Source organism: Solanum pennellii, chromosome 11, assembly GCF_001406875.1.
Source record: "Solanum pennellii chromosome 11, SPENNV200".
NCBI lineage: Eukaryota > Viridiplantae > Streptophyta > Magnoliopsida > Solanales > Solanaceae > Solanum > Solanum pennellii.
In genome coordinates this window covers 1118813-1131895 of record NC_028647.1, presented here as the reverse complement: position 1 = coordinate 1131895, position 13083 = coordinate 1118813, and the positions used below count along the sequence as shown (strand labels likewise).

The window sequence follows — 13083 nt, the reverse complement described above, 5'->3', positions numbered from 1 at the left end:
ATACAATCTATCTAAATATTGTATTCATCAAAACAATACTCTACGATACAATATAAATACGATAACCTTATGAAATAATACTAGTAAAATAAGATTTCAATTGACAGCATGATTAAAAACTGCAGTATAATATTGTTACATCCCATGTTATACAATTACTCAATAGGATCACTGAAAACTAAAGGGAAAAATTGTGCAAAATTTGGAATGAACTGAAAATTGCACTGGAGAATAGCAATGCTGTTTAGCAAAACTAGTTTAAATACTATACACTCTTTAAAAACACAAATATTCAAATGAAGAAACTAATAGACAAACAGTATCTCGCGTACGAAACGACCCTAAAGGAACAAAAAATACTCTTCAAAGACCTATAGTTTTAGTGCTTCTCTGAATCCAATGCTGAAACTTTGCTCTAGACCTTTTTTGCCACCACCAAGCACTGGATTTCCCTTTTGCATCATAGCAACAAACTCATTGTAATCAATACGTCCGTCCTGAGAAAGTACGAAAATTTTCCATGACTGAGACCATAATACAAGCAACACATGTTGGATATCTTCCATGTTCGAGTGAAATACGTCTTTAGTTCTTTGACAAATGTTAACTACTACAAGGATCAAGACGTCAAAGCTAAGAAAAAAGAACTTACATTGTCCTGGTCAGCTTCTCTGATCATTTCTTCCATTCGAACATCTCCAATGCCAAATTCTTCACAAGCATGTTGAAGCTCGTCTGCAGTGATGTAGCCACTTCCATCTTTATCAAAGTAAGAGAATGCAGCAAAAAGATGATCGTCTCGTTCAATTTTGTTAAGATGTAATGTCGCAGCTATAAATTCACCATAATCAATTGTTCCACTGTTATCAACATCAGCCTGCAATTTCGGAGAATGTAAGAAGTTACTCGAGTGCACCGTCATCTTTGATATTGGTTGAATGAAAGATCTAACAATGGCATGAAGCTAAGCCAAGCTAAGCTTTTGATCACAAGCTGATGATACAGTTAGAAGTTATAAATGATTACAGAATGAGAACGATAAAATAACTTTTCTTCTCTTAATTATTTCCTCTCTTCACCGAACAATGAATAGATCATAAGTACTCCCACTGGAAGAGGGAGGTTAATAAAAAAGAAAAGAAGTCTAGAGATTATGCTATATATCATTTGGATTAATACAAGATTAGCATAAAAGAAAAAGAGAGATTGTTTCACGGTAAGTTTACGTATCTTCAGATAAACAATTTTCAGTACTTTTAATAACGAACACTAGTGTGAAAGAGTGAAATAAGTGTCTACATTCATCCATCTCAGACATACTGCTCGAAAATCATAGATTTTTAAAAAAATGGATCAAGGACTAATATGATACTTACTGCTTGCATAAGATCATAGATCTCAGACTCCTTCAGATTAGAGCCAAATCTTTTTAATCCATCTTTGAGCTCCTCAAAAGTTATTTGACCGCTATTGTCCGTGTCTATCATCCTGAACATTTCTTTAAGACCAGCAATTTCTTCTTCAGATAGGCTTTCAGCAATGACCTGTAGCACGTAGAACGTGATATTTACAGACTAGTTTCAACCTAAATAGATTTTTTTTGGTCAATCGTTATCTTGCAGATTGATAGACTCACTCTCAAAGCCATTTTCTTGAGCTTGTTCATTGCAGAAAATTGCTTCATTCTACTCAGAACTGCTGAATCCAGAGGCTTATCAGGCGCCACACCATCAACTTGAACCCAAGGATGGCCTACAAAAGTTATAATATCACCCTCAGTGACTATCAAAGTTTCTCATCTCAAAAGAAAAGTATGGTTCGTTAACAGGATACGAAATAATCAGAACCAACAACAAACTCAGTGTAATCCCACAAGTGGTGTCTGGGGAGGTAGCGTGTACGCACACCTTTCCCCTGCATTGAGAAGATGATAATCTTTCAAAGAACCAAATATTGTTGAATTCACCCCATTAGCTCAGTTGTTATTTACAAGTTAAAATCCAGAAATCAGAAGAAGACGCTACTTACATAAAACTTCATGTGCAGTTAAACGTTTCCTTGGATCTCGAATAAGCATTCTCCTCATCAAGTCTTTTGCATCTTCTGAAATACTTGGCCATGGGTCTGTCGTGAAGTCAAGATCACCGTGCAGGACTTGTTCAAATATTCCTTGTTCATTTTCTGTATGATAGAAAAAATTAGTTCCGGAAAACGATACAAAAAGACGATATGTGGTTAGAAGGGCAGTATTTGATTCCAGAAAACCTTTCCATGTTCCTGTCCATGAACATAATTATGACTCGATTTTCCCTTATGTTCAGTAGTTGACCGACTTTCTTTGAATATAGAGAGAACAGGCAAACATGTAAGGAATCTGCCGGAATCATCCATAGTAATATACCAAGTTTGACCAACTATTTATACAGTACAACACGGTATTTTCTCCTTACAAACATAAATCAAGTAAAAAGAGAAGGTCTTTTTCATGTTTTGTTGTTTAAACCAACCATTACATCGGTCATCTTTCTATAACCATCCACTTCTCTACTAATGGATTAACCAAAAGACCATTTCAACCTCCATCAGCCATCACACCATCCATCTTAGCCTTGTAAAATTTTCCAATGCCCCTTTCCATACATGCACTATTATTTCAACAAACTGAAAATCTCTGAATCATTTCTTTATATGTTCTCGCACCTTAAATCTTGACATTAACTAAGTAACTTTAAGTACCAGAACACAATCAGAACCTACGTTGCACGAACTCTGGTGCTGATCTAGAGGCCAATTCATCATCACATAATTTTAGCATTTGGAGAGTATGGATGCAGGTAGTGAGACCCTCCACTAACTGTATAGTATGGCATGTATAAGTATGGATTTCGAGTAATTAGAGTTATTGAATAAAATTTCATAACATTTAATTCTTTATAAACGCCAAAATTTTGTTCATAAGATCTTTCGTGTAATAGCAAAGTGTATATATATCAAACCAAATACCCAATAAATCAATATTTCTTGTTCATAGATATAGTCAAAGCAACCCAAGACCAAATTAAGCATGGATACCAAACCCACATCCAAATCTTGTCGGATAAATCCTGGTGCGACAGGGATTTTGAAGCGTCCGAACAACACAGATTCGAATCCGATTCCAAAACAATTCAGAAGGAAATCTTAAGTGAAGTAATAACATTGCCTATTTAAGAATCTAATGAATTATTTACTGAAGAAAGAATATTCTAATTGGATTTACATTGATTTCGTCATCCTTGAGAAGAAAAAAACCACTGACCTCCTATAAGAAAAAAAGGATAACTTTTGAAATTTCTGGTCTAAAACAAATATGGGACATTTGTGTGGCTATAGGTCATTTCAGTAAGGGTAAAAGAGAATTTCTTTTGAAGTTAATTCTTTCTTATTATAGAAAGGTGACATTTTTTAGAGACATAATTAAAGAAAGTGTGCCAAACAATTTGGGACAGAGGGAGTAATAGTGAAAGAAATGTCTGATAGAGGTGCTGCAATGTCTATATTCCAAAATAAGTCAATCTCGGCAAACATGAACAACAAGACATCAATTCTTCCGATAACAAATGCACATTTTAGGTTTCTCAAAATGTAAGTAGAACTTAGAAGTGGAAAAGTAGACAACTTTTAGTGAACTAAATGTAGAAGAGCCAAATACGGGAGCGAAAGCCTAAAAGTATCCAATAAATGCCAATTCTGATGACTTGGGAATGCTTACCAGCCCAGAAAGGAGGTACTCCACTTAATAAGATGTAGATAATTACACCAGCACTCCAGACATCAGCTTCAGGACCATAACGTTTTCGGAGAACTTCTGGTGCAACATAATACGGACTGCCAACAACATCAGTAAATTTGTCGCCTGAAAAGAGAAAAATATCAATTAATAAGCAGTTTGGAAAAGAATAAATTAGGACAACATAGAAGAAAGAAGAAAGAAAATGTTAAAATAGATCAAATAGTTGTCCAGTAAGTTTTATGAAGAAGCCAAAGAATTCACACAATCCGAATCACAGTGACTAAAAAGATAAGTAGTTTATGCATATAACTCAAGTTGATAGACTGCTTGTATAATTAAGTGTAGAACCTGATTAAAATCCCAATATCATTATGAGTCAGCATTAGTGACACAACATGTTGAAGGCACCCAAACCGAAATACTTGATAACTTCAAATTGTTCATAGTGCAGAAAAATCATCGTACACAAAGAGGCACTTTAACAGAAAAAGACGATGTCAATCTATTCTATCAATGCGTCCTATGAAGGAAAAGGATTGGATATCCAAAAGGGGGGTCTCAGGTCCGAAACACCCTGCATGTTTTCTTGGTTAAGCTGGTCGCATGAGGCTTGCCTATTGTTGTTTACTTCTCTTGGGTGGTTTGTGCGCTATTACACTGGAGTTGGGTTTACCTTGTATATGCACCTGAAAGGTAGTAGCTACGGGTTCCCTTGTCAACAAAAAGAATAAAGGGAAAGGATTGGAGTAGAGGATGGTGGGCCATTCGAGAATTCTTTCTTTAAAACCATTGTTATTGGATATGCTTTTTGTACTTCACTAAAAGAAACAATGGTAGCAACTACAACTTCTTATACTACTTGTACGCCTCATTCTCAAGCAAGTTGGAGTTGACTACATGAATCCTCACTCCTCATGTTACTCTATTTAAACTCATCTTTCGCTATTTCACCGAAAGAAACAGAGTTTATATCTTGTTTTTTAGCAACAATATCACGAGGAACTCATTTAATTTTCATGCTTACTCTTTCTACTAGATTCCAAGCTAATTGTGTACCCATTAATTGACACAGTGTCTCAAAGCAGTTTAAAAGAAGGGAAAGTACATATCATACAAAACTACCTGGTTTGAAGAATATTGATAACCCAAAGTCAATTGTTTTGAGAAGTGACTCCTCCTTCTGATCAACAAAAAGAAAATTCTCAGGCTTAAGATCACGATGCATGACACCAAGAGAATGACAAGCTTCTACAACTCCAACAATAGTCCGGGTGAGCTCAGCTGCTTTTCTTTCTGTATAGTGTCCTCGTTGAATAATCCGATCGAAAAGCTCACCCCCGGCACAATACTCCATAACAAGGTGAACAGCTACAGCATCCTCATAAGCCCCTTTTATCGATATAACATGAGGATGTCCTGCCAAGTGATGCATTATCTGAACTTCCCTTCTAACATCTTCCACATCATCATCAGTTAACAACTTCCTCTTAGCAATCGATTTGCAAGCATATCGTTTCCCCGTTGCTTTTTCAGTACAAAGAAATGTAGTTCCAAATTGCCCTTGTCCTAATTTCTTTCCTATACTAAAAAACTCCTTTAAATTCCCAGTTTTCTTCTGTAACACAGAATCAGTCCTAAGTCCAGCACTAGACACCCTCTTCATTTCAGCCGGCTTTTTGGGCTTTTTCGGTTTTTCTTCCTCTTTCTCTTCTAACTTAGGCATTGTCATTTGTTCTGGTGGCTTATCTTGAACTGGCAAAGGTGATTCAGTTTCTTTAGCAGAAGTTGGTGTTTCAACCCTAACACTTTCACCATTGGTGACAGTGGAAGCAGTATCATCCGGTGACCGGGATCGCCACATTGCTGCTGAAACTGATTGAAAGATTCCATTTTTAGATATACTTGGTCCTACACAAGTGTTCCCCATTTTGTTTCCTCTATTAAACCCCCTAAATCCTTCCTTCCAACATCAAAAACTTTCTTTTCACAAATAAAAATAAGATCTTGATACTTCAATCAACCAATCAACTACCAAAAACAAGTCAACAAGCATTCAAATCCAACCCCACCAAATCAAGATTCAACAAAAACAATATGACAAGTATATAGGCTATGCTAACACAACAGAATCAAAGGATCAGAAACATACATAAACATAGCAAGTGATTATAAATTACAAGCAAACAATGAAAAAGCTAATTAACCCAAAAAGAGAAACTACTGCTAAGACATGGGAAGGTCAAAGGAACAAAAAAGGGGAAAAAGTTGAGATCTTGATTAGAAAAACAAAGTGACAACTACCAAAACTTCAACAAAGTGAGAAATGGTCTCTAAAATTTGATAGATTACTATATTTTACATGCATTTTGGCCGTAAATTTTGGTGAGAAATTGCTATATATGTGTGAGAATGCACATGTAAACTATAAAATTCAGACAATATAGCCAAGAAAAACGCGTCTTGGTCGGATTAGTCCAAATAAGCCTAAGGTTTTTACTATTGACTCATTTGGCGTGAGAGATAAAAATAACACGAAAAAAAAAATATTGAATTAAATTTTAATATTTTGTTTGGTTCTTACACTTGGAATAAGTTATTCTATCATTTATATTATAGTGATGGATAAGTTGTCTTATATACCTGTTGGATAACTTGTTTTCAATCGAACGATTCCAAAAGGTATAAGAGTTATTTTTGTTATTGAACTATTTATCGTCTTAAAACTACTTTTTAATTTAATAAATTGAACTTCAATATATTTTTATCTTGTGACATGAATGAAATACATCTCTCAATTCTCGTCAATTTCAGATGTGTTTTTAATATTTTTTCGACTTTTTATTAAGAGTCTTATGTTTCCACTAGAGTTTGAGACAATTTGCTAGGTCATGTAGTAGATCGATCGAAGATATATCTAAATTTAGTTAGTCAAGCATATGTATTTTTAAGGTTGGCAATAATTTCAATAGTTTGAAAATGAAATTAATTATTTATGTCAAGTTTAGAGTTGTTCCCAATATTTCTCTCAAGAATAAAATATATTATTTTATCATTTTAATTTATTTTAAATTAGACCATAAATTGTTTACACTATTAACTTCCGCATAATACATTTTGATTATTTCGATCTCAACTTTAATAAATATATATATATATATATATATATGCAAACTTAGATATTTTTTATTTAATATAATAAATGGAAATGAATCCAACATTTAGAAGAAAAAAAAGACTTATTTAGTGAAGGTTTATATCGAATCATTAAATACTCGACCAACAACTTCCCCAAATAATTGATGATTTTTTCTTTTTAAGTTTTTTTTTTTCCATTTTGAGTACTGATTAAATATAAAAATTTATATTAGATTACACTCCTTTAATGAAAAAATATTTTTAACAGAATTTGAATTTAAAACTTATAACTAAGTATAATAATATTAAAATATAATCATTCTATCACGATTGATATCAATAATTTATGAGATAAATGACGTATCTTAAAAGTAACTTCTATTATTCGGTGACTTCTTGTTGAGTTAGGTGAAAATAACATGCAACATTTATTGGGAAGAGAAAATGGAAATGGTAATCTATTAAGCAAAAGGTAAATTGATTTTTTATTAAAGTTAAAATAATAAAAATATTCAAAAAGATAAAATAATATAATGTAAGATATGTTAATTTATTATTTTGATCAAATTCTAATTAAATTTTTTGGCTAAAATAACTTTTTCGAAGAGAAAATATTTCTATTGAATCAAACTTGTAACAATTAAAAGATGTATTAGTGTATTTTGTTAGGTTTGATTCAATTTAATGAGATTCTTTGTATTGATTGAATATTTTGTAATCAGAGAACCAAGTGTTTGATTAATTTATCAAATCTCATGATTTACTATAAAAAGAAAAATTTAAAATTTTACCTAATTAAACTTTGATAATTTTTTTTAATAGATGAACTAATTTCCTCTTTTACAATTTATCAGACAGAAATAGGGACAAAATACTACAAATTGCAAATATGGAATACAGGAAGAAAGTGGGTATAATACATGAATATATTATTTAATTTTATTTTAATTGATATTTATATCTTTTAATTTTAGATATACGCAAGTACACATTTAAATTTATATAAAATTAAACAAAACACATGTCATACGTGACATAATATACACATGATGTCACATAGAACACAAAATTAAAATGTAAGACATCACGTAGGACGAATATGTCTATTTATTCAATTTTGTACAAGTTTAAGTGTTTATTTATGCACACTCAAAATTGAAATATTATATATTATATTTACTTGTACTTGTTTTATATTAAAAATAGATGTATACTTCTACTAATTTAAGTTAAAAAAATTAAAAATTATTTATCAGCAATTCTAATTTTACTGTTAATTATGAAATTCTTTTTACAATATCGACTCTATAATAAATAATTATAATTTTTTTTATTTAAAAGATGTGTCAAAATTAAAAAAGAGAAACTTTCACATATAGACACTCAAAAATAGCTTATTTATTCTTCATACTTATAGTTTGATAATTACAATTTGTAGCTACATGTTATCGAGATGAGAGAGACGAGCGAGAATGGGAGAGAGAGGAGAGAGGCGAGCGGGAGAGGAAAAGAGTGGGAGAGAGGTGAACTGTATATGTATATTGGTTAAGATAATTGTATTTTATACATATGTATTTGTATATATGACAAGTGAGATTGGGAGATGGAGGAGAGAGCCGAGCGAGATTAGAAGAGGAAGGAGAGAGGCGAGTGAGTTTGGGAGAGGGAGGAGAAAGGCAAGCGAGAGAATGTGAGAAAGGTGAATTGTAAATGTATATTGGTTAGATAATTGAATATTACAATATGTATCTGTATATATGGCAAGCGAGATTGGGAGAGGGAGGAGAGAGCCGAGCGAGATTAGAAGAGGAAGGAGAGAGGCGAGTGAGTTTGGGAGAGGGAGGAGAAAGGCAAGCGAGAGAATGGGAGAAAGGTGAATTATAAATGTATATTGGTTAGATAATTGAATATTAAAATATGTATCTGTATATATGGCAAGCGAGATTGGGAGAGGGAGGAGAAAGACGAGCGAGAGAGGGCAGAGAGTGAGAGAGGGGTGAATTGTATATGTATATCGGTTGGATAATTGTATATTATACATATGTATTTGTATATTATGACGAATTAATCACATACAAACATGACTTATTATACAATCTCAAACTCAACCTACATAATTAGTGTATAATATTATTCTTGAGTAATAATTATAATAGATTATAACTATAATAAATAATTTTAAATAGTATAAATTTATTTAACCGCCTAATTTTTCGTTATGCTAAAAATTTTATGAATTACGAACGCAAGAAATAAAATTGATTGTACTCCTCGATCTTGTCAATTTGTATATTATTGTACTCAACTCTCTCACTTCTATCCTTATCTCTATTTATCTTTATCCTTAACAATAATAATCGAAAATAATTTAAGGCATTTAAACATAAAATCATAAAAAAGTTTTGAAAAATCAAGTGAAAATAGTACTCAGAAATAAACTGTGTTGAAATATAAATATAAATATAAATTGAAATTATTTTGTATTATTTTGGTATGAAAATAACTTTGAAATTTTTTAAATTTTTAATAAATTTTAGTTTTTCAATTCCAATGATAAACAATTTTATCTTTAAACAATTTTTAAAAATAAAATTACACATTGAAAAAGAGCTACTTTTGTTAGAAAAGCTGCTTATAATATTATTCAGAATTGCCAAAGATGAATCTGATGAATACGTCGAAACTAATAAACATATCGTTTTGAATTTATGTATAAAAATAATTTGTTTAACAAAAAAATAAAAAATATTTTGGATAATATAATAACATCTTACAAGAATATGTAATATGATAAAACATAATAGGATATGATGCAATTTGAAGATGTAATATGATAAAATCAAAAATTTATAATCTTTAATACTAACATTAGTTTTGAATATTTAATTTTTTAATTTAAAATATTAAATTAATATAATTTAATTAATTTTATAAATTAATATAATTTAATTTAATTTTATAAATTAATCCAATTAACTTTTAAAAAATGAACATAACAAATAAAAATCGACGAAGAAAGTACCTTATTGAAATCAAGTTAAATTCGAAGACGTGCCATAAAGTCGTATATTAAAATCCAAGTGAATTCAAATTCGCGCTAGACAATTTCCTGGTAAAGGTAAAATATTCTCTAATAACATGACAAATAAAAATGTACAAAGAGAGTACCTTATTGAAATTCAGTTAAATTCAAATCATGTCATAAAATCGTACATTAAAACCCAATTGAATTCAAAGTCGTGCTAGACAATTTCACGTTAAAAATAAAACGCTCCCTAATAAAGATCACCGAACCCGAACCCATAAGGTGACAACAAACAAGTGATCAACTCCTACTCTTATACGTCTCATCATAATCCTATCTTCTTCTTCCTCCATAATTGCATCCGCCATTGTTTCTCAACCAAGCAAAAAAAAAATGCCATCATCACTGAGTTCTCTTTCTCCTACTAATCTCCATTCCCTTTTAGAATCATGCCGTCCTTTTCTCCGCGGAGAATTCGAATCAATCGACAAAGATCTCCCTAACCTTATCGCCGTTTTACGTTCCGTCGGCGCCGGCGAATGTTGGCATAAACACGGCAGTTTTCTCGATCACTTAATCGATATTTACAAAATTCTCAAAATCTGGAAAGCCCCAAATTCCGTTTGTCTCTGTGGTCTTTTCCATTCAGCTTATTCAAATTCGTATGTGAATCTAGCTATATTCGATCCGTCCACCGGACGGGAAACTGTACGTCGTCACGTCGGTGAAGCTGCTGAGAGATTGATTCATCTGTTCTGTATTGTGCCTCGTCAGTCGTTAATTCATGACGATTTGTTGTTTCGATATACTGATTCAGAGCTTGTTGAGCATCTCGAGTTTTCAATGGCGTCGTTGAGTAATGCGAAGGAGAAGGGTTTGTTTAATGAAAACGAAGCGTGGAGGAAGAAATTGGGGTCGATTTTGCCTGTTGATGGTGTAATTGTGAAGCATATTAAGACGGGCGAAGATGTTTTGGTTTCGAGGAGATTAGTAGCTGTGTTTCTACTAATGACAATGGCGGATTTCAGTGATCAGTTGTTTAATTTTCAGGATTTGTTGTTTGAGAATTCTAACGGAAGATTGGAATTCACTGGAAACAATTCGCAAACAACTCTATGGCCCGGTGATGGAAAGCCCGGGCTATGGATGAATTCAGCGTCAAGAATGGGTGCAATTTATACTCTGATATTAAGAGAAGAAGAGATAATTATTGAACAAAGAAAGCGTAATGGCGAAAGGGTTGTTGTATCCGGGAGGGACGAAGAGATTGAGCTTGTTATTCCACCGGTTTTCGACAATTGCACAAGAGTTTTAGATGCAGAAGAGCAAAAAATGGCAATAGAATTGTATTGGGAAGGTGTTTGTGAAGGGTCTAAGAGAGGTTTAGATTGGGCTAAAGAGAAGTTAGTGATGAGTATTGACAAGAACCCTTTTGTAGGTGAGCCTCATGTGGTGTTGGGGCAAATTTATTTGAGCAAAGGGGAGTTTGAAGAGGCTGAAAAAGAGGCTGAAAAGGGGCTAAGATTGATCTTGGAATGGGGGAGTCCATGGGACAAAAGAATGTCTTGGGAAGGTTGGGTTGCTTGGACAAGAGTTTTGTTGATGAAGGCAAAAGAGAAAACTTGGCCACAAAATTCTTGGGGCATTCTTAATTTGGGTCTAGTTAGGTAAAAAAATAAATGTCTTAATGATTTAGTTTAAGTTGGTTTGATCTCGTACTCGTGTTGAATTCTCTAAATAAAGGATTCGATAGGTACTTATCCATATCTTATCTTTTATTTATTTTTCGTTTAAACTAAATGTCTAGAATTTGGTTTAAGTTGGATGTTTAGTATTCGTAATGAAATTTAATAGGATTGTGTATTGATTTGTTCATTTTGATTTTGGATTTTAGCTGTTTAATTTTGAGGTTTATTGATTTGTAGATATGTTAATCTGTTGTAAAATCATTATTATATTGATTATTTATTGTTATGATTTCGGTTATCTATTAATTGTTAAGATTTTACACAAAACAAATCATTGAAACAAGGTGACAAATCTAATGAAACATGCATATGAGCTGATGTATTATATACTCCGTCTGTCCATATTTTCTTTTATATCTGTCGTTATTTACTTGTCCATTTTAACAAATCAAGAAAGTACAATAATTTATTCCTAATATGTCCTTATTTAATTCTAGAAAAATTTTAGTACTACCAAGTTGTAATGCATGCTTTTTTTTTGGAATAAAAAAATACATTTATTATACTTGGGGAGTTGTACTATAAGGGTAAAATTGTAACTAACCTATGATAATCATTGGTGCCTTAATATGTGTATCATTTCTAAAGTGGACAACTAAATAGGGACAGAGGGAGTATCTTGCTCAAAATAAATACTATCATCTTATAGAATAGCCAAAAGATGGTTGCGTGAATGGTAAAAACTCTCTCATTTTCAACGTTAAGATCGTGAGTTCTGATATTCCATAATAAATAGTGTAATCTCCATGATCATTATTTTGTGAAGTTACGTATATGTCATCCGTGTAATAAATTAGAATCACGTAGTTTTTTTTTTTTTTAAGTGATTTATGAGTTGAAGTTATAAGTTGGAAATTTCTCAACTTTTGACTTTTCGCCTTTCTATATTGAAACTATCTCTAAATTAGATGTGAATTATTAATTTTAGCTCAAATTATTGACAACTTGGAAAACATCTTTTTACTTGACTAACTAAACTTAAATACATAGATTTTGCAAGTTGCAACATGAGTGAGATATCGTCTAGTTTAGGGGTGTGCTCAAAACTTCTCTCGACTTTTTATTAAGAGTTAAATGGCCCTACAATAGTTTGAGACCACTTGTTATGTATGTGATAGATTGACGGTGTATCTAAGTTTAGTTAGGCAAGTACATGAGTGTCTTTGAGATTGTCAATAGTTCAGGAATGAAATTGATAATTTACACCAAGTTCAGGGGTGTTTTCAATACTTTTTTCTACTCCCTCCATTTGAAAAAGAAGGAAAAATTACGCAACAAAGCAAACTTATACTATTTAATTACTCATCATAACTATAGTTGCTATAATTACCACTCGTGACTAATATTATATATTAATTATGTGGGCTGACTTCAAATTTGTATAATTATTTATTTTTTTATAT

General features: G+C 32.0%; 2 protein-coding genes across 2 annotated transcripts; one reads left to right on the top strand and one right to left on the bottom strand.

Annotated features, from left to right (window-relative positions):
* Positions 1-78: 78 nt before the first annotated feature.
* Positions 79-6251, bottom strand: LOC107004840 (calcium-dependent protein kinase 1-like). The gene is made up of 7 exons (XM_015203215.1): positions 4895-6251; positions 3752-3895; positions 2029-2181; positions 1637-1752; positions 1377-1544; positions 653-877; positions 79-497 (listed from the first exon to the last, which is right to left on the bottom strand). Exons 1-7 carry the CDS (start codon positions 5697-5699, stop codon positions 372-374), a joined length of 1737 nt encoding a protein of 578 aa, XP_015058701.1. The 5' UTR covers positions 5700-6251; the 3' UTR covers positions 79-371.
* Positions 6252-10207: 3956 nt separating this feature from the next.
* Positions 10208-11813, top strand: LOC107005010. Its single transcript, XM_015203463.2, has one exon. It carries the CDS (start codon positions 10326-10328, stop codon positions 11601-11603), a length of 1278 nt encoding a protein of 425 aa, XP_015058949.1. The 5' UTR covers positions 10208-10325; the 3' UTR covers positions 11604-11813.
* Positions 11814-13083: the final 1270 nt, after the last annotated feature.

Excerpts from the sequence above, each read along its gene's own strand:
- LOC107004840 (XM_015203215.1), bottom strand. The coding sequence starts at position 5,699 with ATGGGGAACACTTGTGTAGGACCAAGTATATCTAAAAATGGAATCTTT. Across the intron at positions 1,753-2,028 it reads AACTGCACATGAAGTTTTAT|GCCATCCTTGGGTTCAAGTT; the intron begins GTAAGTAGCGTC and ends TAACTTTTGTAG. Across the intron at positions 878-1,376 it reads TCTATGATCTTATGCAAGCA|GCTGATGTTGATAACAGTGG; the intron begins GTAAGTATCATA and ends CCGAAATTGCAG.
- LOC107005010 (XM_015203463.2), top strand. The coding sequence starts at position 10,326 with ATGCCATCATCACTGAGTTCTCTTTCTCCTACTAATCTCCATTCCCTT.